Genomic DNA, 26,242 nt, shown 5'->3' with positions numbered 1-26,242 from the left:
TTTAAAGATTTTATTTATTTAGTTGACAGAGAGAGAGAGATCACAAGCAGGCAGAGAGGCAGGCAGAGAGAGAGGGGGAAGCAGGCTCCCCACTGAGCAGAGAGCCCAGGACACCCCCCCCCAGATGTTGACCCCAGCCAAGGCAGAGGCTTAATCCACCGTGGCACCCAGGTGCCAACCCCCCTTCCTCTTCTCTCTCTCCTTTCCTTCCTCCAAGAAATGCACCCTCATTTACTGTTTCTCCATCTGTTTTTAAGTGGGGTTAATGCACCTACCACATGGATTGTGTTGAGGATTAAAGGAAATAAATTATCCAAACCCCTTAGAAGAGTACCTGGCACATACCAAGCCCCGTAGGTGTGTTATCTTGTAATATAATTACGGGTCGTTCGTATTATTCTTCAGTACACACTGACTGGGTGCCTACTATGCGCCAGGGCACCTGGTGGTGGACTAGTCCGCTTGACCGTTGGGCTCACGAAAACTCCCATTCCAATGGGAGACAGACAAGGGAAAAAGTCAACATATACTTACAACGTTGTCACAAGTGCTAAGAAGGGATCCAGGAGGCAGGATGAGGGAACGGAAGGGGAGAGGCACTCTCTTACGTCCCAGTGTCCCTTGGGCCTCTCTGAGGAGGAAACTGAGAGCTGACAGATGAGAGGGCTGGGAACAGAGTTCTGGGGCAGGAATAGCATATGTGAAGAGCCTGGAGTGGTTGAGTAAAGTCTGGGGATAGGGGCCTCCAGAGGGTGGAGGGAGGGAGGAGTCTGGGGGCGTTTGCTGGGATGCAGCCCAGCTCTGCCACTTTCTTGCTGAATGATGTTGGGCAAGTTGGTTTCCCCGCCCCCCTAGGCTGCCCCTGAGGTTTCTGCCAGGGAAACCTGCCTTATCTGGTGCTGGCAGGAACAAATGAGATTTTGTAGGTAAAGCCCCCTTAGCCTCTGCTAGATTCCAAATGGTGGTTTTCATGAAGATAAGTCCAACATCGTAACTATAGTGCATTAGAGGTGTTTCGGGGGGAGCCTCCTCCGTAGAAGGGCACTGCCTTGTTCATCAGACTGGTCCCCAGCGCTTGACGTGGTGCCTTGTAGACAGGAGGTATCCAGTAAATGCCCATTGCTTTTTCCTTCCACATTTTCAAATCCTCTTGGGGCCCCCTGGAAACTGGGCCCAGGGTGTTCAGATGCTTACCTGTAGGAAAGTGTGGGTGGCAGTTTTTTATGAATCGTTTTTAGTACGTTCTTTCTCAGAGTGAGTTCGGCTCACAGCTGAATCAGCATCACCAAGGCTGCTTGGGAAATGCAGGTTTCCAGGCCCTGCCCTGGACCCATTCAGCCCAGACAGCTGCATGTTTAGCAGACTCCCTGCTCATGTTTCTGCCCACGGAAGTCTCACAAGTACTAAGCCTGGGCCTGCGCAGTCGCTGTGTCAACAAAGTTTGCATATATATATATATTCTTTAAATAATACATATATATATAACACATAATTTAAAATACATACCTAAAATATATACTAATTATGTTTAACTTGCTTTATATAATTAAATATTAAATATATTACTCATTTAAATATATCATTCTGTAACAGATTTTTTTAAAATTTTTTTTTAAGATTTTATTTATTTAACAGACAGAGATCACAAGTAGGCAGAGAAGCAGGCAGAGAGATAGGAGGAAGCAGGCTCCCTGCTGAGCGGAGAGCCCGATACCTGCTTGATCCCAGGACCCTGGGATCATGACCTGAGCCGAAGGCAGAGGCTTTAACTCACTGAGCCACCCAGGTGCCCCTCTGTAACAGATTTTAAGGGAGAGGCATGCACATACCAGACCCACTTTCTCCCATCCCTTCTGAGAAGGCTCTTTGTTCTTTAACACTTTGCATTGTTCTCTGAGCGAGGCTGCTACCCCTCCCCCTGCCCTAGGCGCTCTACCCCCCCAGGTGCTGTCTGCTATATGCCCTGGCTGGGCCCACAACACCAAGGGGGCGGGGCGTGGTATCCCCACCCTGGGACCTTATCATCACCCCTGCCTGGCTTTCAGGTCCACCCTGAGAATGAAGAGTGGACTTGCTTTGAGCAGTCGGCCTCGCTTGACATCCGGTCCTTCTTTGGCTTCGAAAGTGCCCTGGAGAAGATCGCCATGAAGCAGTACACAGCCAACGTCAAGAGGGTAAGAGGCGGGCTCCTGGGTCGTCACAAGGAGGGAGGTACAGAGACCTCAGAGCCAGCCATCCTGGTTCAAAACCAGCTCTGCCACCCGACAACCCAAGTAACATCGGGCAAGATAGATCCTTAACTTCCTTGGCCTCAGTCTTCTCATCCATAGAATGGGTATCCTAATAATGCCCGTAACACACAAATAATGAATGGAAACCACCCGGCCGGGAATGGAGGCACCATAATCATTATCCTGAAGCTCCGTGATGTTTGGGGCTTGTGCAGTGAACTCTGGACAGAGGAAGGGCTTTCTCTGGTGCTTTGCCCCAGTTGATTGCTGCGTAAAGATCTCAGACCCATCCCTGAGGAGACGGGTAATGAAACAGATGAAATTCATTTTAACGGTATATTTTATCCAACGTATTATCCAGAGAAAACTTATTAATGAACTCTCTTATGTTTTTTTGTTCCACACTAACTCTTGGATTTCCAGTTTGTATTTGACACTCGCGGCACATCTCTATTCGGACCGGCCACATTGCAACTGCTCGATAGCCACGCGTCAGGGTCGGGACTGCAGCCAGAGGGGGTAACACCCAGGCTGACGGGCTCACCTGCCCTGGTGCTCATGTGCCTCTGATCTCTCTGGCTTCCAGGGGAAGGAGGTGATTGAGCATTACCTGAACGAGCTCATCTCGCAGGGCACCTCTCACATTCCCCGCTGGACGCCTGCCCCCGTCCGAGAGGAGGACGCCCGCTCTCAGGCTGGCCCGAGGGATGCTGGCTCCCTGCAGGCTGACAGGCCCGGCAGCACCCCAGGCCCTGCTCCTGAGACGGTTCTTACCGAGGGTAGGTCCCTACGGCGGATGCCAGCTGGCCAGGTCTCTGCCTTTGGCCACCCCCCCTCCCCCTGCCAGCCACCCAGTCCCCGGAAACCTGCTTAGGGTTTGCTCACTCTGGGAGGAGAACTGCTGCGGGTCCCCTTGGGAACGGGTCTGGGACCTGGAATGAGTCAGCTTCCTCCCTTTCCCGAAGCTTCACCCTCTCTCCCTTTCCGGCGCAAGAGCCAGAACTGGTTTATTTCTAAATCAGGAATTGACCTGATCTGGTGCCTCAGGGCTGCCCTTTTTTCCTTTTGTTGTTGTTGTTGTTTTTTACTATTTTTAATTATATGAGTAAGGCATGATGATGGTAGGGAAAAAACCTCAAATTTCTTGGAAGATGTAAATTAGGAAGTAAGACTCCTTTCTTCTCCCTTGAGGCCATAATAGTTTTGTGCTCATAATTCCTGAAACTATCTAGGCATTTTTACGTACATAATATGTATACACACACGCATACATAGGCAAGCAGACGTGTTTAACTTATATGTTGAATGAGTGAGAGCATGTTACACATTCTACTGGATGTTTTGCTTATTTTCAATTCCTGATGTTGCTTGAACAGTTTTCTGGATCATTGTTTCTGTCTCAGCACCTTGCAGTATTTTACGGTGTAGTTGGGCCCTACCATAACTTAACTTATTAATAAACATGTATTGATTATTTATTATTTTTAGTTAATTTAGCTTATCTTCTATTAATGGATATTTAGGTTTCTGGTTTTTAATTTTTTTCCACTTAAAAATATGAACAATATATCTTTCTACTTAAGGTTGTTTTTATATTTATATGAGTGTATAGGTAGCAGTAGGCTCCCTGCTGAGTAAGGAACCCAATGTGGGACCCCCATCCCAGGATCCTGGAATCATGACCTGAGCCGAAGGCAGATGCTTAACGACTGAGCCCCCCAGGCATCCCATAGCATAAACTTTTTTAAGTTGAATTGTTGCGTCAAAGGTTATATGTGACAAAATTTTGGCTGATTTACCAATTAGGCCTACAAAGACATTGTACTAATCAATGCTCCCCGCAAAAGGGTAGAGCTATGTCTATTCCTGACCTCACTCCAGTTCCCCATGAGACTGTGCCTGGGTGGCTCTGTTGGTTAAGTGTCTGCCTTCCACTCGGGTCATGATCCCGGGGTCCTGGGTTCGAGACCTAAGTTGGGCTCCCTGCTCAGTGAGGGAGTCTGCTTCTTCCTCTCCCTCTGCTTCTCCCTCCGTCTCTGCCTCTCCTTCTGTTTCTCCCTCTGACTCTCCACCCCTCCCCGCTCGTGTACTCTCTCTCTAATAAATAATTACAATCTTTAAAAAAGTATGAACTGAGAGCAAACAGCAATCACTGGTAGACGAGTGGGGCCAAATATTATTTACTTGTTCTTAGTGACTCTGTATTGCTTTTTTGTGAATCTCTGTTCTTATACTTTTTAATTTTCCTATTTGCCCATTGATTTCTTACTGCTTTGTAAGAGCTCTTTGTACTGAAGGCAATTAGCCCTTTGTCATATTTTAAACTTACGTTGACATGGGAACTGTTCACAATATAATGTTAAAATTTAAAAAAAAATCCCTAGGACTCAAAATTACACATACTTCATGAATTCAGTTTTAACCATATGCATTTGTGCTCACGAAGATTTGGTCTTTCCTTGGGGGCCACTGAACCCTAGGGCTTGGCATTCTTTGACATATGCCATGTAACCAATGATATATCTGGGGCAGTGTTTAGGCAGAACAAAATTCATTCACTCAACAAACATTTACTCTGTACCAATTGTATATGCACTAGGTGGCTACTGGGGTATATGCACTTCTAAAATATTTTAAAAATTAAATTTTTGCCCCTTCTTGTGCACATTGTCTGGTGGTCATGCCCTGTGCCCACCTCATTTTGCACCAGACTTTTCCTCCCTTGTCCATCTGTGCTGTCCGGCAGCAGGGCTGGTGTTCAGGATGGCTGGCGAGAGGCAGAGTCAAGCCCCTTCCACCCAGCCCTGAATCACTGGGCCTTTGTGCTCAGGAGAAAGGGGCCTTCACAGCTGCCCAGAGGCCGGAAGGATGCTGGTAGCTCCTGCCTCCCTTGTGCTTTCTCCCTCATCCTCTCCAAGCCCCTTTCTCATCTCCAGCCTCTCTGAGGCTCCCCCACCCCACACCACCAGCATCTCTCCTGCTTCTGTTTACCCAGATGCCTTTGACCTCCAGCCTGGACTGTTTTTATTTTAGAGGGAACCATTGGGTCCTGCTGCTGCTTGTGCACACATCCCACTTGTTTTCTTATTGCGCACACAGAGAACGGGCTGTGCCCGTGGGGGCTGATCTTGTGGACCGCCTACCCGCTGCTGAGATGCTCGCATGCTAATGTCCGTGCCAGCATCTGCCGCCCCAGCAGTTAGGAGTGGGTACCAGCACCTCAGGTTGGAGCCCAGCCTCTAAATGCCTGAACATGCTGACCCCAAACAGCCCAATCACGCAACTGGACAGGACTGAACACTGGGAATGATCTATGCAACTCCTGGGCTGTATTTTGGGGTCAGGGCTCTGTCTATGAAAAGCCTCAAACCCACAAGGGGGCCGGGAGGTGGGAAGGCAAAAGGAACTGTACCTACGGACCATCTCTTTTATGATGGAGCACTACATGCTTTTGTTGCTACTCAACCTCTCTTGACCTCAGTTTTGTCTTCTGTGAAGTGGGGACAGTAGTGCCCCTGCCTCACAGGGGTGCTGGGAGAGCTCCCTGAGATGATGCATGTCTGGAAACAATGAGCACATCTTGTTAATAATCTTCAGCGGGCAGGACAGCTCCGGGTGTGTGTGTGTGTGTGTGTGTGTGTGTGTGTGTGAATTATCTGGATTTCCAAGGGTCAAAGGACAGACACATCACCTGCCACAGTGAGAGCCAGGCTGGCCCCACCATGAGTTTTTATAACCATCTTGGAAATGGGTTGGCAAGACCAGAGGATGTGGACCCCCCCATGGCTGTTCTTTGGTGAAAGGGCCACTGTACCCGATGCTTCTGATCCGAGGTGGCCAGTGAGGCGAGGGTTCCAGAAAGAGTAGACAACGTGGAGAAGATTGCCCTCTGGTCCTGAACTCCCCCATCTTCTCCCACAGGGGACAAGCTGGATGCAGACTACATTCAAAGGTACCTGGGCCATCTCACACCCGTGCAGGAGAGCTGCCTGATCCGGCTTCGGCACTGGCTGCAGGAGACCCACAAAGGCAAGGTGGGTGCAGAGCTGGGATCTACCAGAGCCCGTTCAATGATAGCTACTGACTTCAGGCCCTGGTGGCAGAAGGGTCGGGTAAACAGGCTGATGTCATTAGCAATCCTGGAAACTTCTATTTTACCTTCCTTCTTTTTTTTTCTAATTTAAATTCAACTTAACGTATACTGTATTATTAGTTTCAGAGGTAGAATTCAGTGATTCATCAGTTGCGTACGACCTCCACTGCTCATTATTTCAGGCCCCCTCCTTAAATGCCCATTTCCCAGTTATCCCCCCCCACCTCCCCTATTTAGCCTCCTTTTTATTATGTATTGTCTCATCTATGCAAAACTCATATGCTGTGTGTACCGCTGATCACAGCCTTTCTCATCCTCTGCACTGTTGACATTTGAGGCTGGACAGTTCTTTATGGGCTGGACAGTTCTTTAGGGGGGATGTCTTGTACACTGCTGAGTGCTGGCCGCACCGGAAGGTAACAGGAGCTCTTCTCCCCCAGCTGCGACCCCAGACTCTAAGCCCTATCCCATGAATGTCCATCATGCTTGTAGGTCCCAAGCATGGACTTGACCTTCAGCTCTGCTGAATAAGAACGTCCAGCTTGCCCTTCCTTCCTCTCCCCTCCCCAGGCTCGGCAGGGCAGACGAGGGAGACAGAGGGGCAGACATGGGAGTTTACTTTCATGTTGGGCTGTGCTTTAACCTATCTGCCCGTTTTCTCATCTGTAAAGGCGGATAATGCTGGCAGATGCCATCTGGACTGAATGACAAGGGACAAGGCATGTTAAGTGCCCAGAGTCGTGTCTGGCTCAGGATCAAAACTCAGGCAAGGGGAGCTTTCAGTGAGGCTGGCTTTCCCTTGCCTGTTGATATTTGCCCAAGGAAAGGAAGGAGAGCTGGCAGGGTCTTCGCTTGTCCCCTCGGCCTCTCAGTTAGACTCTGGGTTCTGTGTGGTAGGAATGCGCCTTGGGTCAAGGCAAACAACAAGGAGAGGAGTGTTTATTGGCCCATAGAACTGTTGAGCGGGCTGTATTAATTTTCTAGGGCTGCTGAAAGAAAATGCCACAAACGGAGGGGCTTGAAACAACAGAAACGTATTTTTCACAGTTCTGAAGGCCAGGAGTCTGAAACCCAGGTGCGGGCAGGATTGATTCCTTCTGAAGGCTCCGCGGGAGGATCTGGGCCGTGCCTCCTCCCTCCTGGCTTCTGGCGGCTGCTGCCGGTCCTCAGCTTGTAGACGTGGCGCTGCCGTCTCTGTCTCCATCATCGTCCTGTGGCCTTCCTCCCACTGTGTGTCCTGTGTCTATGTCCTAACTCCTTTCCTGGAGTGGGGCCTACCTATGCCAGTGCGACCTCATTTTAACTAATTATATCAGTATAGACTCGTTCCCAAATAACGTCCTATTCTGAGGTTTTGGGTGGATATGAATTTTGAAGGGACATCACTCAGCCTCGCCCTGGGGGCCATGCAACCTGTCTCAGGGATGTCCCGAACCAGGGCTCACATGCCATCGGGACGGCTGAGCTCTTGTATCTTGTATCTGTATCTTGTATCTTGTATCTGTTTGCTTCTGTTTCATCCCCATCGGACTTCCTTCCCTGTTGAGCTTGGAGCTGTGGCTGCCCGTGGCTTGTAGACTCACCTTTTGCCACTGCAGAGAAAGGGGTTCACGACCCATTCTTCTGATTTAAGTTGTCTACGTGCCCTGATTGGGCTCTGCCACCCCTGAGGCCCTGGGAGTGGCGTGCTGATTGACAACACCAGCTAAAACCAGGATTGGTGCTGGGAAGTGGGGAAGCAAAGCAGCTCCCCCAAAGAAAAGAGGTATGTGGAGAAGGAGGAAGGCCAGGCAGCCAAAACTCGCAGATTTTCCCTATAGCTCACCCCTAGACTGTGTCATGGTTAAGTGTATGGTCCTCTCCCCAGCTATGTATTTTGCAGAGGAGACCGGAGATGCACTCTCTATAATTTTGTCCATGGGTTAGGGAATACCATTCTACGCGCTTTCTCCTTCTCTCAGATTCCCAAAGATGAGCATATCCTCCGGTTCCTGCGGGCCCGTGACTTCCACCTGGACAAGGCCCGGGAGATGCTGTGCCAGTCCTTGAGCTGGAGAAAGCAGCACCAGGTGGATCTCCTCCTCCAGACGTGGCAACCGCCTGCCCTCCTGGAGGAATTCTATGCAGGGGGCTGGCACTACCAGGACATAGGTGCGTCCCTAATGCAAAGCGTCGTACAACTTTGGTCACTGTCAAAGGTGCTTTAAAGGTCGCGTTTCAGGTTGGCCTCTTATTATTTTTCCTTTTGACTCTTCTGGGTATCTGGAGATGCCCTTGGGGTTCACCCAGCCATGAGGAAAGTAGGGCCGGGCATTTTGGGCTCGAAGCACTATTTCTTACTCAGGGGCAGCCTTAGCCCACCTTGCTTTTTTTTTTTTTTAAGATTTTATTTATTTATTTGACAGAAAGATCACAAGTAGGCAGAGAGGCAGGCAGAGAGAGAGAGGAGGAAGCAGAGAGCCCCATGCGGGGCTTGATCCCAGGGTCCTGGGATCATGACCTGAGCCGAAGGCAGAGGCTTTAACCCACTGAGCCACCCAGGTGCCCCGCCCCTTGCTTTTGATCTTTGGGACACCCACACGTGATGACTGCATGGGTTTGCATGAGTGCCCAGAGCTGCCAAAGCAAATTACCCCAGGCCGGGTGGCTTAAGGCCATAGAGATGTATGTTCTTTTTTTTTTTTTTTTTTTTAAGATTTTATTTATTTATTTGGCAGACAGAGATCACAATTTAGGCAGAGATCCAGGCAGAGAGAGAGAGAGAGAGGAGGAAGCAGGCTCCCTGCTGAGCAGAGAGCCCGATGTGGGGCTCGATCCCAGGACCCTGGGATCATGACCTGAGCCGAAGGCAGAGGCTTTAACCCACTGAGCCACCCAGGCGCCCCGAGATGTATGTTCTCATAGTTCTGGAGGCAGAAGCCCAAACTCAAGGTGTGAGCAGGGCCATGCTCCCTGCAGTGTCTCCAGGGGAGAGTCTCTCCCTGCCTCCTCCCGCTCCTGGGGGCTCTCGGCGTTCCTTGGCTTGTGGTCATGTCACCCCAGTCTCTGCCTGTCTTCACATGGCTGCCCTCTGGCTGTCTCTCTGTGTCCTCTCCTCCTCTTATAAAGCCCACAGGTCACTGGATTTAGGGGCCACACGGATCTAGCAGGATTTCCTCTGGAGGTCCTTCACTAATTTTATCCACAGTCTATTTCCAAATAAGGTCACATTCAGAGGTTCTGGGCACCTGTGAATTTTGGGGGGACCCTGTTCAACCCACTACAAATAACCTCCCTCAGTTTCTCAGCAAGCTGCCCTTGATGCCTGTGCCCATTATTCTTTTCAATGCCCTTTCAGTAAAAACTCACATCTATCGATTAGGGTGAGTGCTTGGTTCTCCTGAGGAACCGGTTGGAGCACTTTATTTTAATACGCAGTCGTTCCTTATTATTCATGGGTTCCATATTGGCAAATTTGCCTACTCATGCAAATTTATTTGTAACCCCCAAATCAATACTCAGGTGCTTCTGTGGTCAATTAGGACCACGCGCAGAGTGGCAAAAAATCAGCTGTCCGACCCGAGTGTCCCCAGGATGTCCTTCGGCCTTTTTGTTTCAGCTCTCATACTGTTAACAAGAGTCCTTTTTAAAGTCCACTTTGTACTAGCTTTTTTTTTCTTTTGGCAATTTTGTGCCTTGTGTGTGTGTGTGTGTGTGTGTGTGTGTGTGATTTTTGCTGTTTAAAGGCAAAGTGCAAAAGTGCTGGCCAGTGTTCCCGAGCACAAGAAGGCTGTGATATGCCTCACAGAGAAAATGTGTGTGTTAGGTAAGCTTCTTCTTCTTTTTTTTTTTTTTTTTGAAGATTTTATTTATTTATTTGACAGAGAATGAGAGATCACAAGTAGGCCGAGAGGCAGGCAGTTAGAGAGGAAGGGAAGCAGGCTCCCTGCTGAGCAGAGAGCTTGAGGCGGGGCTCTATCCTAGGACCCTGGGATCATGACCTGAGCTGTACCCATGTGCTGCTAGAAAAGCTTCTTAAGTCTTGAGTGTTGTGCCTCTGGCCGTGAGTTCACAATGTGGATGAATCAATAATTTATACCCAATAAGGTGTCCTTAATGAGCACGGCCTCTGAGGCTAGAGCTCCTGAATTCAATAAATTCAGGACAAGGTTATGTATCGATCAGTTAACAAAAATGTAATGTCTCAAGGCTCGCAGGGACTTTCCCCCATATTATTCCTCAAAGCGATGCTTCGTTGTTCCCTAACTCGGTGTTCAAGGTGACATTAGGAAAGAAACATCACTACCATGAATAACAAGAATCGACTGTATTTGTACACACTTCCTTATTTTTCTTACTCGCTTTGGTTGACAGAAAGCTGAGAGCCAACATTATCCCCTCTCTCCATATTCCTTCCTAACACGGTTCATCTCTTCTTTTTTAGAAAGCTGTAAAGTAAACGGTTAATTTTAGGAGAGGTTTGCAGAAAAGTTGCTGAGGTCATACAGAAAGGTACCCCGTGCCCCTCACCCGGTTTCCTGTGTGATGCAAATCTCTTTGACCCTTGGACACTTTGCCTCTCTGGCCATAACTGGTGTTAGCCCCTCTTGGAGGCAGGCAGAACATCTGCGAATAAAGGGACAGGAGGGGCCAGGTTGAGCCACAGCCTGGCATCGCCTCCTCCAAGGAGAAGTTTGGGTCTTGCCCTCTCCCTACCAGCCCTGAAATAATGTCCCTTCTCTTTGCTTGGCCTCCCTCTCCTACAAAGATGGCCGCCCCCTCTACATCCTGCGCCTGGGCCACATGGACACCAAAGGCTTGATGAAGGCCGTGGGGGAGGAGACCCTGCTGAAACACGTGAGTCGAGGTCCCCACTTCCCGGATCCCAGGGCTGCCCACGGGCGGAGCAGCCACCAAAACGTTTGCCAACCCGTTCTCTACTTTCTAGGTTCTTTCTGTCAACGAGGAGGGACAGAAGAGATGTGAAGGGAACACAAAGCAGTTTGGCCGTCCCATCAGGCAAGAACCCCAGCCAGGAGCCAGTTCCCCCAAAATAGTAAAAACAGCCAAGGTTCATGGGGCATAGACGCTGGGCCAGGAATCCTGCTGGGTACTTCACAGAAATGTCCTCTCTTCATTCTCACAACGATCCTATGAGGCAGGACTGTTACTGTCCCTGCTCTTTATGGAGGGGGAAACTGAGGCTCAGAGGGGCGATGCTCATCCAAGGTTGTTGTGAAATGGGTAAGTGGCAGAGCCAAGATTGGAACCTGTTCCCGTCTGCTTTGGGCTCAAAGACATGATCGCCTGTGCCCCATCACCCCTTGGATCTTGCTTTGTGAGGCCAGCTCTGCTCCCCCACCAAGTGCCACCTTGACTCTGTCTCCCAGGCAGGGGGACTCGCAGGTGTCACAGCACATCCAGGAACCACCGTCCCTCTCTGACTTCCCCCAACTCAGTTTACCACCTGAGTACTTACAGTGGCAGCGAACCTTTCTGAACAATAGCTTGCACATCTGTAATGTGGGAATCATATCACGAGTCCCAGGGTTTCTTTACGCATCATCAAAAACAATAACCGTCGAGGGGTAACACTCACTCTTCAGCATGTGTTCTCCGTAGTACTTGATTCACGTTGTCCTTCTTACAGTCCGGGGCGTGGGGTGGGGCAGGCTGCACCTGCTGTTGTGGCTTTTTATCCTGATGTAGCCCAATCTTTGGGAAAATTAAGTTCCTTTGTTGTCTGGAGATTTCCCAAGGGGACATACATTGGTTGGGGTGAGAAATCCATCAGTCAGGGTCCTGCTCAGACGTGGAATTCACCTGAGGTGGCTCAGATGACAGGATATCATGAGGGACTCCTTGCAGTGGTGTGGGCTGGATGAAGGGAACAAAGGCAGGATGGAGAGGCTCCTGGGGACTAGCCGCTGTGGTAAAACAGTCATTTCCCTAATGAATTAGTACTAGTGCAATGGAGGCACAGAGAGGTCAAGGAACCTGGCCAAGGCCACACAGCAGGTGGCAGAGCTGGCATCCGAATCCAGGCCATCTGGCTCTGGAGTGTGTGTTCTTAGCAGTTAGCACAATTGGTAGCAGTAACTGGCTTTTATCAAGTGCTGCTCTGGCCCGTCCCTGCGGAGCGCTTTACACATACTATCTCACTTAATCCTAACCACTGCTCGAGATGGGGACCCTTAGTGTCACTGCCACTGTCTTCATGAGGAAGTTGGCCATGTCACACAGCTCTCAGGGGCGGAGGTGACACTGGAATTCAGGTGTCTAGCCTCAGAGGCCAGGCACTGAACTTCTCACCGCATGGCCTCCCCAGCTGAGGGTCAGGGGTGGTAGCCTCCACAAGACTGTCCTGCCCCTCCACTCCCAACCCTGCCTTCCTGAGTCTCTCCATCCCTTCCTGTCTGCCAGCCCCCGAGACTTCCTGAGGGGGTCAGGAGCCCTGGGAGGTGGTAAGAGCAAGCTGGAATGAGTGGCCTGTCTCTGTTGCAGCTCCTGGACCTGCCTGGTGGACCTGGAGGGTCTCAACATGCGTCACCTGTGGCGGCCGGGGGTCAAGGCCCTGCTGCGGATGATTGAGGTGGTGGAGGACAATTACCCCGAGACCCTGGGCCGGCTGCTCATCGTGCGAGCCCCTCGCGTCTTCCCGGTGCTCTGGACGCTGGTGAGAGCAGGCGCCGGGCCCGGCCTCTGCTGGGCAGAGATGGCTGAGATGGGGGGGGGGGGGTTCCCTCTGCCTGCTTGTTCCTTGTCATTTCTCCTAAGTCACAGCTTTATTGAAGTAGAACTCATGAACCATAAGGTTCACTCTTTCCAAGTGCCGAATTCAGTGGTTTTTAGTAGATTTCACAGAGCTGTGCAACCATCCCACCAGAACATTATCAGCACCCCAAAAGGAAGCCCCGTAACCATTAGCAGCCCCACTGCTCCCCGCTCCCCAGCTCCCTGCAGCCGTGAGGCTGCTTTCTATCTCCATGGATTTGCCTGTTCTCGGTCTGTCCCATAAGTGGGATCATACAATACGAGGTCTTTTGCAACTGATTACTCTCACTGAGCGTCTCATTGAGCGTGCTAATCACCCATTCATCCGTGCTGTAGCTCAGATCAGTCCTTCAGTCCTTTTTATGTCTGAATATGACTCTGCCATATGGGTGGACCAGGATTTATGTATCTGTTGTCCTGCTTGTGGACACTGGAGTCGCACTCAGGAGAGTACAGTGTCCCTGGGGCTCCTGTGAGTTGGCTCCAAGGAGTGTTGGTATTCTGTGCTGTATGGATTTTATTTTATTTTTAAAATATTTATTTATTGCTGTAGGGATTTTTTTTAAAAGATTTTATTTATTTATTTGACACAGAGAGAGGGATCACAAGCAGACAGAGAGGCAGGTAGAGAGAGAGGAGGAAGCAGGCTTCCTGCTGAGCGGAGAGCCCGACGCGGGGCTCGATCCCAGGACCCTGAGATCACGACCTGAGCTGAAGGCAGAGGTTTAACCCACTGAGCCACCCAGGCGCCCCTGCTGAAGGGATTTTAAAACATTTTATCCAAGATCCACAGTAAGAAATATACATTATGTTATAGCCCAACACACACACACACACACACACACACATGAAACAGATCTGCAAGTGATGGTTTTATCCTCTTCACTCTTCTCTTCCATTCCATTAAAGATAGGCTAGTCACGGGGCACCTGGGTGTCTCAGTGGGTTAAAGCCTCTGCCTTTGGCTCAGGTCATGATCCCAGGATTGTGGGATTGAGCCCCGCATCAGGCTCTCTGTCCGGCAGGGAGCCTGCTTCCTCCCCTTTCTATGCCTCCCCCTCTGCCTACTGTGATCTCTCTCTGTCAAATAAATAAACAAAATCTTAAAAAAAAAAAATAGGCTAGTCACAATGCGCTGATTCCATCTCACGACCATGAGCAGGTTGTCACTGGCACTTGGAAACCCTGGGGTCTTGCTGCTGATCCACAGGCCCCCTCCGAGGATTCAGCATCCCGGAAAACCAGAGAACCTCTACTACAAATTGAGGTTCAATCAGTCAGACTTTTGAGAGTTAAGTGGATTCAGTGCTTCATTAAGCACCTACTATGTGCCAGACACGTTCCAGGCCTTGGGGATTCGGAGTAAACAAGCCAACCTCTGTGTCTCCCCACCACTGTCACTGGGTGGGGAGAGATAAAACAGATAACCCCGCACGAACGCTTCATGGTTCCCTGTGACAAGTCCTTTGTCACAAGAACCCTGTGCGTGAGGATAGCCAGGGTTCTTGGGAGGCTAAGTCAGGCAGCGGGTGATGCAGGGAGGTAATTTAGATTGGAGAACTGAGGAAGGTCCCTCAGAGGAGGTGACTTGTGGCTGAGACCCTTGGAAGGAGCAAGAGTCATGCAGGGAAGCGTGGGGAGGAAGGACGGGCCAGGCAACCCACACAGCACGGGCCAAGGCCTGGAGGCAGGATTGTGCTTGATGCTTTTGAGAACCTGAAAACCCAGTCAGGAGTGTTGGAGCAAAAAGAAAAAGGGCTGGTGGCCCTGGCAGAGGCTGGGAATATGCTCAGAGACCAGTGCCTGCCAAGTCCAGGCTGTGGTGAAGGTGGGCTTTGTCCCGGGGCACTAGGGAGCCATGGAGTATTGTCAACAGGAAGGGATGTGAGCAGACTTCTGGGGCAGAACATTCTCTGGCTCCTGTGGCTACTTCAAGGCTCTGCTGGGGCTGGGCCAGGAAGCAGGGGCTGTGGGAGGGACGGGCAGGACCTGCTCCTAAAGCTTTTTATCTTGAAATATCCTGATCTTTGTGAAGATGAAGTTCCCTTGCTGTTTGGAGACCTCTAAGAAGATGGATACTGGGTGGTGGTGGGAGCCATTGAGGGTTCTGGCCAGAAGTGGGATTCACCCCAGTGGCTTAGTGGGGACGTGACATGAAAGAACTCCTTGCAGAGGTGTGGGCAGGATGGAGAGGCCTTTGGAGCTAGCCCCTGCAGTGAGCCCTGACCGCCCCCGGGGGCTGGACGGACAAGCAGAGGGGATGACAATGTTACCGAACCCCACGAGAGCTGGAACAGAGTGGGGGTGGGGGTGTCTGGGGCACTGAGGTGGGCGGGAGTGGGGGAAGAAGTACCTTGGCCTCTTTCTCTGTTCCTACCCCCCATCTCCTGCGGCTGCGCCCCAGCCCTGCCCAGTGGCCACACCAGACGGAAAGGCAATGGCGTGGAGCCAAGTTGTCGAGGCCCGCAGGGGACCGCTTCCCAGGATGGAGGCTGAAGGACAGTGAGCACACACAGGTGGCATTCCCAGTTCCCTGTTGGTCTTCCACCTGTGCCCCTCCTTGCTGGATTGGCCCGTGCCCCGACAGTATCAAGTCCTTCCTTCCTGCCGCAGCTACAGATCTCGTCACGTACCACGCCGGCACTGGGTCGGGGGGTGCCGTGAGAAACAACCGAATGAGTTCAGTGTAGAAATACTTTCTATCTGGGGTCGATGAAACGGCAGTGCAGTATTACTCAGCCATAAAAAGAAATGAGGCGGGACCCGGGCTCCAATGTGGATGAACCAGGGAACCAGGACGCTGAGTGAGAGAAGCCAGACACGAAAGGCCACGTGTCCTGCGCTTCCATTTCTACGAAGGGTCCAGAACCTGCAAATCCATAGAGAGAGAAAGCAGATCAGTGGTTGCCAGGGGCTGGGCAAGGGGCAAGGCGAGGGACTGCTGATGTGTATCAATGTGTAAAAGAAATGGGGTTTCCTTTTGGGGTATTGAGAAGTCTTGGAATTACAGGAAAGTGGTAGTTATACAACATAGTGGATGAACTAAAAGCAATTGAACTGTTCGCTTTAAAATGGTTAATTCCAGGGGCGCCTGGGTGGCTCAGTGGGTTAAAGCCTCTGCCTTCGGCTCAGGTCATGATCCCAGGGTCCTGGGATTGAGCCCCACATCAGGCTCTCTGCTTAGCAGGGAGCCTGCTTCCTCCTCTCTTTCTGCATGCCTCTCTGCCTACTTGTGATCTCTGTCCATCAAATAAATAATAAATAAAATCTTAAAAAAAAAAAAGGTTAATTCTGGGGTACCTGGCTGGCTCAGACAGAAGAGCATGTGACGTTGGAGCTCCTGGTTGGCTTAGTTGTTGAGCGTCTGACTTTGGCCTGGGTCATGATCTTGGGGTCCTGAGATCGAGCTGGGTGTCGGGCTCCCAGCTCACTGGGGAGTCTTCTCCTTCTCCCTCTGCCCTTCCCCTGGGTCGTGCACGTGTACTCTTGCTCTCTCTGTCTCAAATAAATAAATAACATCTTAAAAAAAAAAAAAGGAACAGAAGAGCATGTGATGCTTGATCCCAGGGTCACGAATTCAAGTCCCACACTGGGTGGATTGCTTAAATAAATTAAAACTTAAAAAACCAGTAAAATAAAGTGGTTAATTCTTTGTGATGTGTTACATCTCCACGTAACAAACAAACAAACACCCCTTTCCATCTTGTCTCCTCTCCCCCACTTCAGATCAGCCCCTTCATCAATGAGAATACCAGGCAGAAGTTTCTCATCTACAGCGGCAGCAATTACCAGGGCCCCGGAGGCCTCGTGGACTACCTGGATAAAGAAGTGATCCCCGACTTCCTCGGGGGAGAGTGTGTGGTGAGTGTGGCCGCAGGCCGTGGGTTGGGGCTGCAGAGGTCCACCGAGGCTGGAGTGGGGCCTCACCCTTGTGAGTGTGGGTGCAGACACCCGGAGAGGTCACACTTTCTCTTTTTGGGGGCAGGCCTTGTTTTCAAAGCTGCCCCCAAGAGAGGTGAGTCTTCTCCCAAGGAGGGGCCTTACCTTGGTTTTTTCAAACATAGTGATCCAGATGGAAGTTTCTGGAAGTGCGGAGACCAGGCCAGTCAAAGGTTTATCTTGGTATTCCCCATTCAGTATGTTGCTAGGCAGCAGAGTTTACCTGCTGACTTTGCGCCCTCTGCTGCCGGGAGAGGGGACTCCCAGCCCAGTGGTCTGGCCCCGCGGAGCTGGTGTACCCGAAGGGATTTATTCCCAATCCACAGCTCCACGGAGTGGGAAGATCGGCCAACTGCTTTAAGGGGAGGCAGCCACAGACTCCTTCTACTGCCTGCCTCTGGGGGTGAGGTGACACAGAAAGGGGAGACCCTGGGTCAGGACAGTCTTACCTCATCTGGCTATGGGAAGGCAGGCCCCTCTTCCGTCTCTAACAGAATACCAGACTCCAAGTTTACCTGATTTTTGAGTTTAAGAAAGGCATTTCCTAGGAATTCTGCCAAGCTTGCCCATTTTTTCCACTTGTTGAGATATGTATGCATAACTTATGTTTAGCAAATGGGCCTGTAAGTCCAGCATGGTAGTAAGAGACATGAGCCCAGCGAGGGGATTGATAAACATGGGTTTGTGCCCAGGCTCAGCCACATTCTGCTGTGTGATCTTGGGCCAGTGGCCTGTCCTCTCTGAGCTTCCATTTTCCCCCTCTGTGAATGGGGAGAATAATAGCTCCTACTGCATTGTGGTTCCTGGAGAGTAAATGAGGTCATGGAGCCTGGTTCCCTACTCACTAAAGGATCTCTGTGACAAGTGCAATTTCAGGGGTCACAGAGCACCCTTCTTTGAGTCAGCCAGGCCTGCCACCTTTGTCTTTGTCTCCCAGTGCAATGTCCCCGAAGGAGGGCTGGTCCCCAAGTCGCTCTATCTGATGGAGGAGGAGCAGGAGCACACGGACCAGCTGCGGCAGTGGAGAGAGACCTACCAGTCGGCCAGCGTGCTCCGAGGGGCCCCCCATGAGGTGCCGGGACCTGGCCTGGGAGGGCACGCTGGGCTAGGGTGTTGTCGTAGGTCAGGGTCCCCTGAAGCAGAGCCTGAAGCCAGGGTTCTTGTGCCAGCAATGTGTTCAGGATGAGTTCTCAGCAGAAACCTGTAAGGAGAGGTGGGGCAGGGTGGGCGTGGGCGTGGATGTAAGGACAGGGGCGGTGCCGCCGAGTCTCGCCCAGCCTGACCCGAGGGGAGCCCTGGGCTGTGCAGAGCACGACAGATAGACAGACCTTTTGTACTCTGTCAGACTTGGCTGTGGATTACCCACCCCGCGACAGGGTGGGACCTTCTAGCCGTTTCAAGACAGAGACAGGTGCATCTCCCTAGAGCAGTTCTTCGACAGTGGAAGCTGGGGGCTTCAGCAGCCCATCTTCCCCACAGCCACAGTGGGTACTGGAGACCCAGGTGGGCAGCCCACAGCACTTCCTACAGCTGACCTCCCCATCCCAGCTCCCCGCTCCTGGTGGGATTCCAGACGGGACTCTCAGACTCTGCCCCTACCCTCCATGCAGGTTGCGGTGGAGATTCTGGAGGGGGAATCAGTCATCACCTGGGACTTTGACATCCTGAGAGGGGACATGGTCTTCAGCCTGTACCACAGCAAGCAGATGCCCCAGTCTGGCCGCCAGGAGCCGGGGGCCAGGGCCGGTGGGCAGCTGATGGACAAAGGCTGGGTCCTAGGTGTGGATTACAGCCGTGTCGAAGCCCCTCTTGTCTGCCGGGAAGGAGAGAGCATCCAGGTTTGAGCTCCTTTGTTCATTTATTCATTCATCGTACAGGATTGAGTGTTCACTGTGTGCTGAGGTTCTGGTCCTTGACCTCAGTGACCCCGTAGGACAGTGAGGGAGAAAGAACTGGGCAGATTGAGGACTTTGGGGACCCCAGGACCCCATTCTCAGGATCCCCCAGGACTCTTGTCAAAGCCTCAGACTGCCAGGCCCCATATCAGGGGCCTGACTCAGAACCTCTGGGCACGAGGCCTGGACTTGGCACCCCCTACCCTCTCCCAGTGATTTCTGATATGTTAGTTTCAGAACCTAGAGCATTAGAGATGCTCTAACACTGGCAACAGAACTCAGATGTGTCTTGGAACATGAACCACCCTGCCCCGCCTCTACTCACAGGCTGCTGGAGGCCAGTGTTTGCAAGTCTTAGACCACCAGCCTGCTCACTCACCCACCCTGCACAAACAGGCTCCGGTGAGCACGGCAGGTCCCACCCAGGGACCCTGTGCAGCAGGCTGTCCTGCACCTCACACACCAGCACCCCTAGCACCCTATATAGCCCCTCTATAATCCCTGAAGTTATAACAACAAACACCTCCATTCTCACCATCCAGGCCCTCCACTAACCTTAACCAACCTGCCAGCTCCCTGCCCAGATCCCTCTTGGGGCAGCAGAACAAAAGCCCAACAAAATCCAGGTGTTTAGCCACCTGCAGCTGTTCTCCTGCAACCGCAGCTCCACCCCCTGGCCTCCACTCCCACCAGATCAGAGGGAGCTCTCAGCCTCCACAGATAGGGGGGTAACGGCGGAGGAGTCAAGGATACATCAGGAGGCCCTGGATTGGTTTGGCAAGGGGCTCCCGTCCATCCCTATGTGGACCAGAGCCTCAGGGAGGGCTGCTGTGTTTCAGGGCTCCCATGTGACCCGGTGGCCTGGCATCTATTTGCTCCAGTGGCAAATGCACAGCCCCCCTGGGAATGCGGCTTGCAGCCTCCCGGGGGTGGAGGACGTCCTGACGGCCCTGCACAGCCCCGGCCCCAAGTGCAAACTCCTCTACTACTACGAGGTGCTGGCGTCTGAGGACTTCAGGTAGGAGGGGCTGGATGGGGATCCCCCACCACCCCCGGTCTCCTCCAGGCCAGACCCATAGCACTTCCGAGGCTCTTTCCTTCTAGGCTGGCTGACATTGGATTTTTTCTCCCACTTGCCTTTGAGCTTATCCAGGGGCGGGACCCCAGCATGGGTATAGTTAAAATTCGCCCGTGGTTCAGCACCCGTGTGAGCAGTTGGATCCTATGCTATGTCTAAATCCTGCTTCAGCTACAGAATGTCCCCTTCCAATGAAACTCTGGACAGAACCCCAATATACCAGATTGATGGCAGGGGGAAGGAGAGCCAAAGACCTCCTCTTTGGACCTCCTCTCACTCCTAGAAACCCCTAAAACAGGGTCCAGATTGTTCTAGAACGTTCTAGAATAGTGTCTCGCAGACACCTCTCCCCAAGTGTTGCTTTCTTTTTTTTTTTTTTTTAAGATTTTATTTATTTATTTATTTGACAGAGAGAGATTGTAAGTAGGCAGAGACGCAGGCAGAGAGAGAGAGAGGAGAAAGCAGGCTCCCTGCTGAGCAGAGAGCCCGATGCGGGACTCGATCCCAGGACCCTGAGATCATGACCTGAGCCGAAGGCAGCGGCTTAACCCACTGAGCCACCCAGGCGCCCCAAGTGTTGCTTTCTGAGAGAGTAGTGGCTAAGACCTCCAGCGCTTCCTGGTTGCTGTGTGACCTCAAGCAAGTCATTTCAGCCATCTGAGCCTCAGCCTCCCCACCGGTTAAACGGGGGCCACTGAAACCCCCGCATCCGGAGTTGTCATCAGGAAGAAGTGGTTGGTGGAAGCCTGCCCTTCCCTGAGGCATACAGAAAGCACTTGATAGCAGAAATGAAGCAGAGGGTGACGAGATGGAGCTGGCAGTTTCTTCACGGCTTTACGGTTTATCTTTTAAAAACAAATGTCATTTTGCTTCCTGCTTCATGACATAGCTCTGTTAGTTTCCTACTTTTTTTTCTTTTTTTTTTTTTTTTTAAAGTAGGCTCCACACCCAGCGTGGAGGCCAACATGAGACTCGAACTCATGACCCTGAGATCCAGACCTGAGCTGAGATCCAGAGTCAGAGGCTCGACTGAACCACCGAGTCCCTCTGTTAGTTTCCTTCTAAAATTAATGCTTTATATTCTTTACCGTGGGGTCAAATCAAGGCTCCAGGCGGGTGTGCATCTGTATCCATATGCCAGGTGCAGGTCCAAGTACCCTAAGGACAAGTGCAGCCTAGTGTGAGAGATACTGGCCCAGTGTCTTTACTCCACAGAGAACCCCACAGCATGGGAGGGCTGGTGATTTCCTCTTTGGGAAGCAGCTTGTTTTGGGCACTGGGCACCAACCAGTGCAGGGGACAGACACTGTAGATACAAGCATCCAGGGGCTGCTTCCCTCAGGAGGGCAGGTGGCCGCTGAAGGGCGGGCCAGATGCTGCTTGCCATCCTGCCTGGTCTGGTCCGTGTGGGGACTTGCAGCCCTGACCAACAGCTCACAGAGAACCAGGTCAAGGGCTAGCTTCTGGCTCTCCTCAGTAGGCAGGCATTAGGCTGGGCCCTGGGCGACAAGACACAAAGGGGCTGCAGTCACGGAGCAGGAGGCCACACTATCACACCCGCATGTAACTATGAACAGCAGTGGATGCCATGCAGATGTTCCAGCCTGTGTCCTTGCCCAAGGTCACACAGCTGGGAGGTGCCGGAGGTCTCAGCATAGTGTTGTTGTGAAAACATGGGATGAGGGGCCTGGCCTAGGCTAGAGATAGGGCTGGGGACTGCCCAGGCCGTGGGGCACCTTCTGGGCCATGCTAGATCCCCAGCTCATGGAAGCCCCTGAATGGTGTGCGGCAGGTGGGGATCTTTGGGGGTGGGGCAGGAACATGGGCGGAGCCTTGTTTCTCATCACAGCTTCACTTGCTTTTCCCTCTGCACTTGCCCTCTGTGCCTGGGGTGGTTACCAGCCTCGTGGAAAGGGCCCTGGGGCCTCATTTGCAGCATCACCAGCTTTTCCACTGCTGTGTGGGGGCCCCAAGCCCATGTCTCCACCAGAAGATAATGTGTGTGCGATGCCCTTCCTCCCCAGGGGCTCCATGTCCAGCCTGGAATCCTGCACCAGCGGTTTCTCCCAGCTCAGCGCCACCACTTCCTCCTCGTCTGGCCAGTCCCACAGCAGCCCCCTGGTCTCCAGATAGTTGGGACTTAGCCCTGTGGGGCAGCCTGCTTGCCTCCCAGGTCTGCAAGTGTCCATGGGGTCTGGGACCATGTGGGCTGCAGCCCTGGGTCTGGACACTGACTAAGTTGGGGCATCTGGAGCCAGTGGCAATGATCCAGCTCACACATTCTCAAGGATGCAAGGACGGAATGATCTTCTTTGGGCTTCACGTAAGGAAAAGCCCCCCTTTGGGCCACCTTTGGGTCTGCCTGGTCCGGGAGCTCAGGGATATCATCGGGCTCAGCATCCCCTCTCCATTCCTGGCTCTGCTTTCCTGGGAGCAGCTTCCTTCTCAGGTGCCCTCCCCATGCAGGGGACCCCACCACCACTAGGGTCCCTCCCTCCCCTCAGCTCAGCTGCAGATGAGAACCTCTGTGTCCCAAAGTTCCATCCAAGCTCCCAGAATGGAGTCTAATCAGCCTGCCTGGGTCCCACACTGGTCTCTGAACCAATCACAGTTGCCAGGGGACCAGAGAACACTGATTGGCCAACAGGGTCCTGTGTCCAATCTGGGCCAGTTACCATACCGAGATGGGGTTTCAGTGCTTGGTCTACCTGGACCAATGCCTATTCCTGACGCCAGCCACCTGGTTTGAAAAGCATAAAGAAGTTGCCTCTAGGAATACTGGGGTGCCACACAGGAGGAAGAGGGAAAGAATGCTGGGTTGGCAGAAATGACTTTCACAACTGACTCCAAAGCAATGCCCTGTGTCCCAAGACATGTGTGCTGAGCAGATATATGAGTTACAGGGTCACTTTCTGTGGGGAGCAACCCACCCGGGCCTGAAACCCATCTTTCCAGCACTTGGCTAGGAAGGCAGCCTGACCACCACTGACTTGAGGAGGATGAGGAGGCCCAGGCAGGGATGAAGTATCTCTGGCTGTCTTTAAACTCCTCTGGAGGTCCTTTTCTTTCCTTGGAGCAATTTAATTATGACTTTTTTGGTTGTGAGTCACAGAGACCCACTCAAAAGGGTAACCAGTCATGATCACATTCTACTGGCCAGTCCAGGAGTCCTTGCTTCAGGTAAGGCTGGATCCAGGATCTCAACATGGCACCAGGACTCCCCCGTGGGGAGGAGGAGGTTGTGACTTTGTTATGTCCACCCCAGGGCAAACCTGACCCCTGCAACCAGCTTCAATATTGACAGACTTTCCCTGAGTTCTCGCATGGAAAACTTTTGGGTCTCCTTGGGGCTGAGGACACGTCTCCTTTCCTTTCCTGGGCTTCCAAAAGGGCAACAAGTCAGAGGTTACTAACTGGCAGCCTGCAGACTGATCTGACTTTTGTTTAGCCTATAGAGGGATTTAAAACTTGGGGGCATTTCATACAGAAATCCAACTGTCCAGCTTCCCTTAGGCATTTGGGACTGTTGGCAAAACGGGGCCACTCTTACCATGTAAAGGCAATACAACTGTGCTCCTTGATGGGGCTACCCCGGTCCCTAACCTACCCCTCACTGTGACTGTCATATTATCTGCCTGGGAGGGACCTCACAAATATGGCTCTATCGACAGCTGGGGGGCCAATCTGGGCCCAGATGGCTTAATGGTACTCTTCCCTTGTAGCCTTCCTTACAGCTGGGGGTCATCTCTGGTCAACACCCAGAGTCACTGGGCCTTGCCCAAGGGGTAGGCTTGCAACCATGGGCTTGATGCTTCCATGCGGTCTTAGCATGATGGAACAAGGAGAGCAAGGACTTCCTTGCCTACCAGCCTCACCCCCAGCCTGGAGCAGAGAGAAGGAGCTACCTTCTCGGAGACATCCTTCTCCCTCCAGGGAGGGAGTCTCATCCATCTCTGTTTGCTCCTCAGGTATAGCAACAAAATCCAAAACTGCATCCTGCATCAAGGTGTGTGTGCAAATGAGGGAGAGTGGTAGGGGGAGATGGGGGACGTTCTCAAAGCTAGTTGCTCCCATGTCACCAGGCATTAATCACTGAGGAATCTGAGATATTTGCACCAGTCTTTAGATGAGTTTCTCGCCTGCCTCTAAAACCCATTTGTGCCCTAGAAGCATTCTGGGCTAAGCTGCCCTAGCATTCCCCATACATTAATTGTCTAGGACTAGCACCAGGGAAGGATGGAGAAGCCTTTCCTTGACTTGAGATTATACTTGGCTTGAGAACTGGAACCTGGATCTGCTGTGACCTCTCCAGCCTGGAAAAAAGGGATGAGCCTCAGGCCCTCTCAGTTCTCCGGAGAGCTCATTCTTTCTCCCATGAGAAGGCTCCAGCTCAAACTGGCTTAAGCAAACAAAGGGAATTCCCTGGGTCCTGTAACTGGGATGGCTAAGGGCGTTCTTGTTTCAGGTCTGGCTGGATCCAGGAGCATAGTATCCTCAGGCTCATATGCTCATCCTCTCAACCTTACCCAGGCCTCCTAGCTCTGTATCTCTTTTCAGGCTGGTGTCATTCTCTCTTCTGCCTAGTGGGAAAGTGGCTGTCAGCAGCCCCAAGTCTATAACCACAGGGTTCACAATCTCTAAGGCTGAGAGAATTCTCTATCTCAAATCCCAAAGAAGCCTCTGCCTGGCCCTGTTTGAGTAAAGTGCTCACTCCTACAGATGTACTGGCCAAGGGGCTGCGGGTCTTGTGATTGCCATTTCCTTCAGAAGCAGCAGTGGGATAGGAGAGAGCACCCCAGGACAAGGGAAGCTGGGCCACAGAAGCAGCAGACAGCCATGATGGCATCTGCTGTAGTCCCCCTCCCTCATTGGAGGTCTCTGGGGCCCAAGCTGGAGCTTCATCAATCAGTAGGTCTTTCCTACCTTTGGGAGGCGTGAAATTAAAAATCCAAGGGCTGCCAAGTTCCTGGCTTCTGTAGTTCCCTAAACCTCAGGGTTGGAATTTCCTTGGCTTGGTTTCTTTCTCCCTCTTGTTCATTAACCTGTTGTGACCAGGACAGAAACAACCCACTAGCAAAAGGATCCTGCCCACGCACTGTGTTTAGGAGCTTGGGTCCTAAAATTTAGACAGGGCGGGGTTCAAACCCCAGCCTTCTTTTCACTAGCTGTGTAACCTCCAGCAGGTGACTTAACGCCCCTGTGCCTCAGTTTCCTCATCTGTAAAATGGGGATGTGCCTACCTCATTCACTGGGTTGTCGTGGGACAAGTGAGAGGAGCTGTAGAGTCCACAAGCCCAGCGCCCAGCACACAGAAAGCACACGATAAACGTCAGAGGTTAGCCTGATGATTTACGGCTTCTCAACCAAACACTCCAGACTCCTTCCGGAGGAGGCCCGCCTGTCACTGTTTCTCCTGGGACAGAAGGCTCGGCACCACGAGCATCTGGAGGAAAGTGGGTGTCGGGATATAATTTCCCTCTTCCTCTCCCGTTTAGCAACTGCTTGTGTTTTCTGAGCAAATCCACTAAATCTGGAAGAGCATCATTTGGAGTCCCCGACTGGCTAGAGAATGTTCTCTACAGGTTGAAATACGGGGCTTCTGAGAACTCCCCCCACCCCACCCCACACTTTGGAATTGCTCCTCCTGTAAAATGAAATTGTTTGATGAGAATACCATAATTCTGTTCCAAACACTCTATTTCAGTCAATAAAACACGATGTTCCTCGTTTGCCTGATCATTTGCTCCAACCAAAAGCATTAAACGTTTTCGATTCGGATATACCTCAGTTGTCTACCTCCTAAAACCCTGGGGGTTTCCCTGGGCTTCTTCAGGAGTTACTCTGCTGCTGTTTATAAGATGCAAAAGTATTTTCAGCAGGGGTGGTATCACCCTCAAGGGGTTGCAAGTTGGTTCTTGGGAGAAAGGGGACGCATACAAAATACAACATTTCTATATGTAAAGCGCAGACATACAGTAGTAGTTCCCTAGGGCTGCTGTAACAAATTCCCACACACTTGGTTAGCCTAAAACAACAGGAACGGATTCCCGCACCGTTCTGGGGGCCAGAAGTCTGAGATGAAGGCGTTTGCAGGTGCCCCTCCTAACACTAGGGGAGGACGCTTCCTACGTCTCGGAGCTTCTGGAGTCACCAGGAATGCCTTGGCCAGTGGCTGCATTGCTCTCGTCCTGCTTGTCTTCACACAGCTTCTTTGTGTGTCTCCTGTCTTGTAAGGACACCAGGCACTGGATTC

General features: G+C 51.8%; 1 protein-coding gene and 1 long non-coding RNA gene across 3 annotated transcripts in view; one reads left to right on the top strand and one right to left on the bottom strand.

Moving 5' to 3' along the window:
* SEC14L5 (SEC14 like lipid binding 5) overlaps positions 1-25,714 on the top strand; it is a 41,728-nt gene extending 16,014 nt beyond the window's left edge. For both annotated transcript variants that reach the window (XM_059415385.1, XM_059415384.1), the window contains exons 5-16: positions 2,046-2,174; positions 2,818-3,010; positions 6,153-6,265; positions 8,286-8,475; positions 11,072-11,160; positions 11,252-11,322; positions 12,808-12,979; positions 16,804-16,938; positions 17,954-18,088; positions 18,627-18,854; positions 19,751-19,929; positions 22,014-25,714. In XM_059415385.1, the coding sequence (XP_059271368.1) occupies positions 2,046-2,174; positions 2,818-3,010; positions 6,153-6,265; positions 8,286-8,475; positions 11,072-11,160; positions 11,252-11,322; positions 12,808-12,979; positions 16,804-16,938; positions 17,954-18,088; positions 18,627-18,854; positions 19,751-19,929; positions 22,014-22,122 (1,743 nt within the window). In that variant the 3' untranslated portion in view covers positions 22,123-25,714. The remainder of the gene's footprint in view (positions 1-2,045; positions 2,175-2,817; positions 3,011-6,152; positions 6,266-8,285; positions 8,476-11,071; positions 11,161-11,251; positions 11,323-12,807; positions 12,980-16,803; positions 16,939-17,953; positions 18,089-18,626; positions 18,855-19,750; positions 19,930-22,013) is intronic.
* Positions 13,697-17,234, bottom strand: LOC132026928 (uncharacterized). Its single transcript, XR_009407038.1, has 3 exons — positions 17,122-17,234; positions 16,378-16,572; positions 13,697-15,946 (listed from the first exon to the last, which is right to left on the bottom strand). It is a non-coding gene; the product is annotated as an uncharacterized LOC132026928 (long non-coding RNA).
* Positions 25,715-26,242: the final 528 nt, after the last annotated feature.

This window comes from Mustela nigripes, chromosome 11 (genome assembly GCF_022355385.1).
Source record: "Mustela nigripes isolate SB6536 chromosome 11, MUSNIG.SB6536, whole genome shotgun sequence".
NCBI lineage: Eukaryota > Metazoa > Chordata > Mammalia > Carnivora > Mustelidae > Mustela > Mustela nigripes.
Note: the sequence above shows the minus strand (reverse complement) of the source record. Positions and strands in the feature narration are given on the sequence as shown.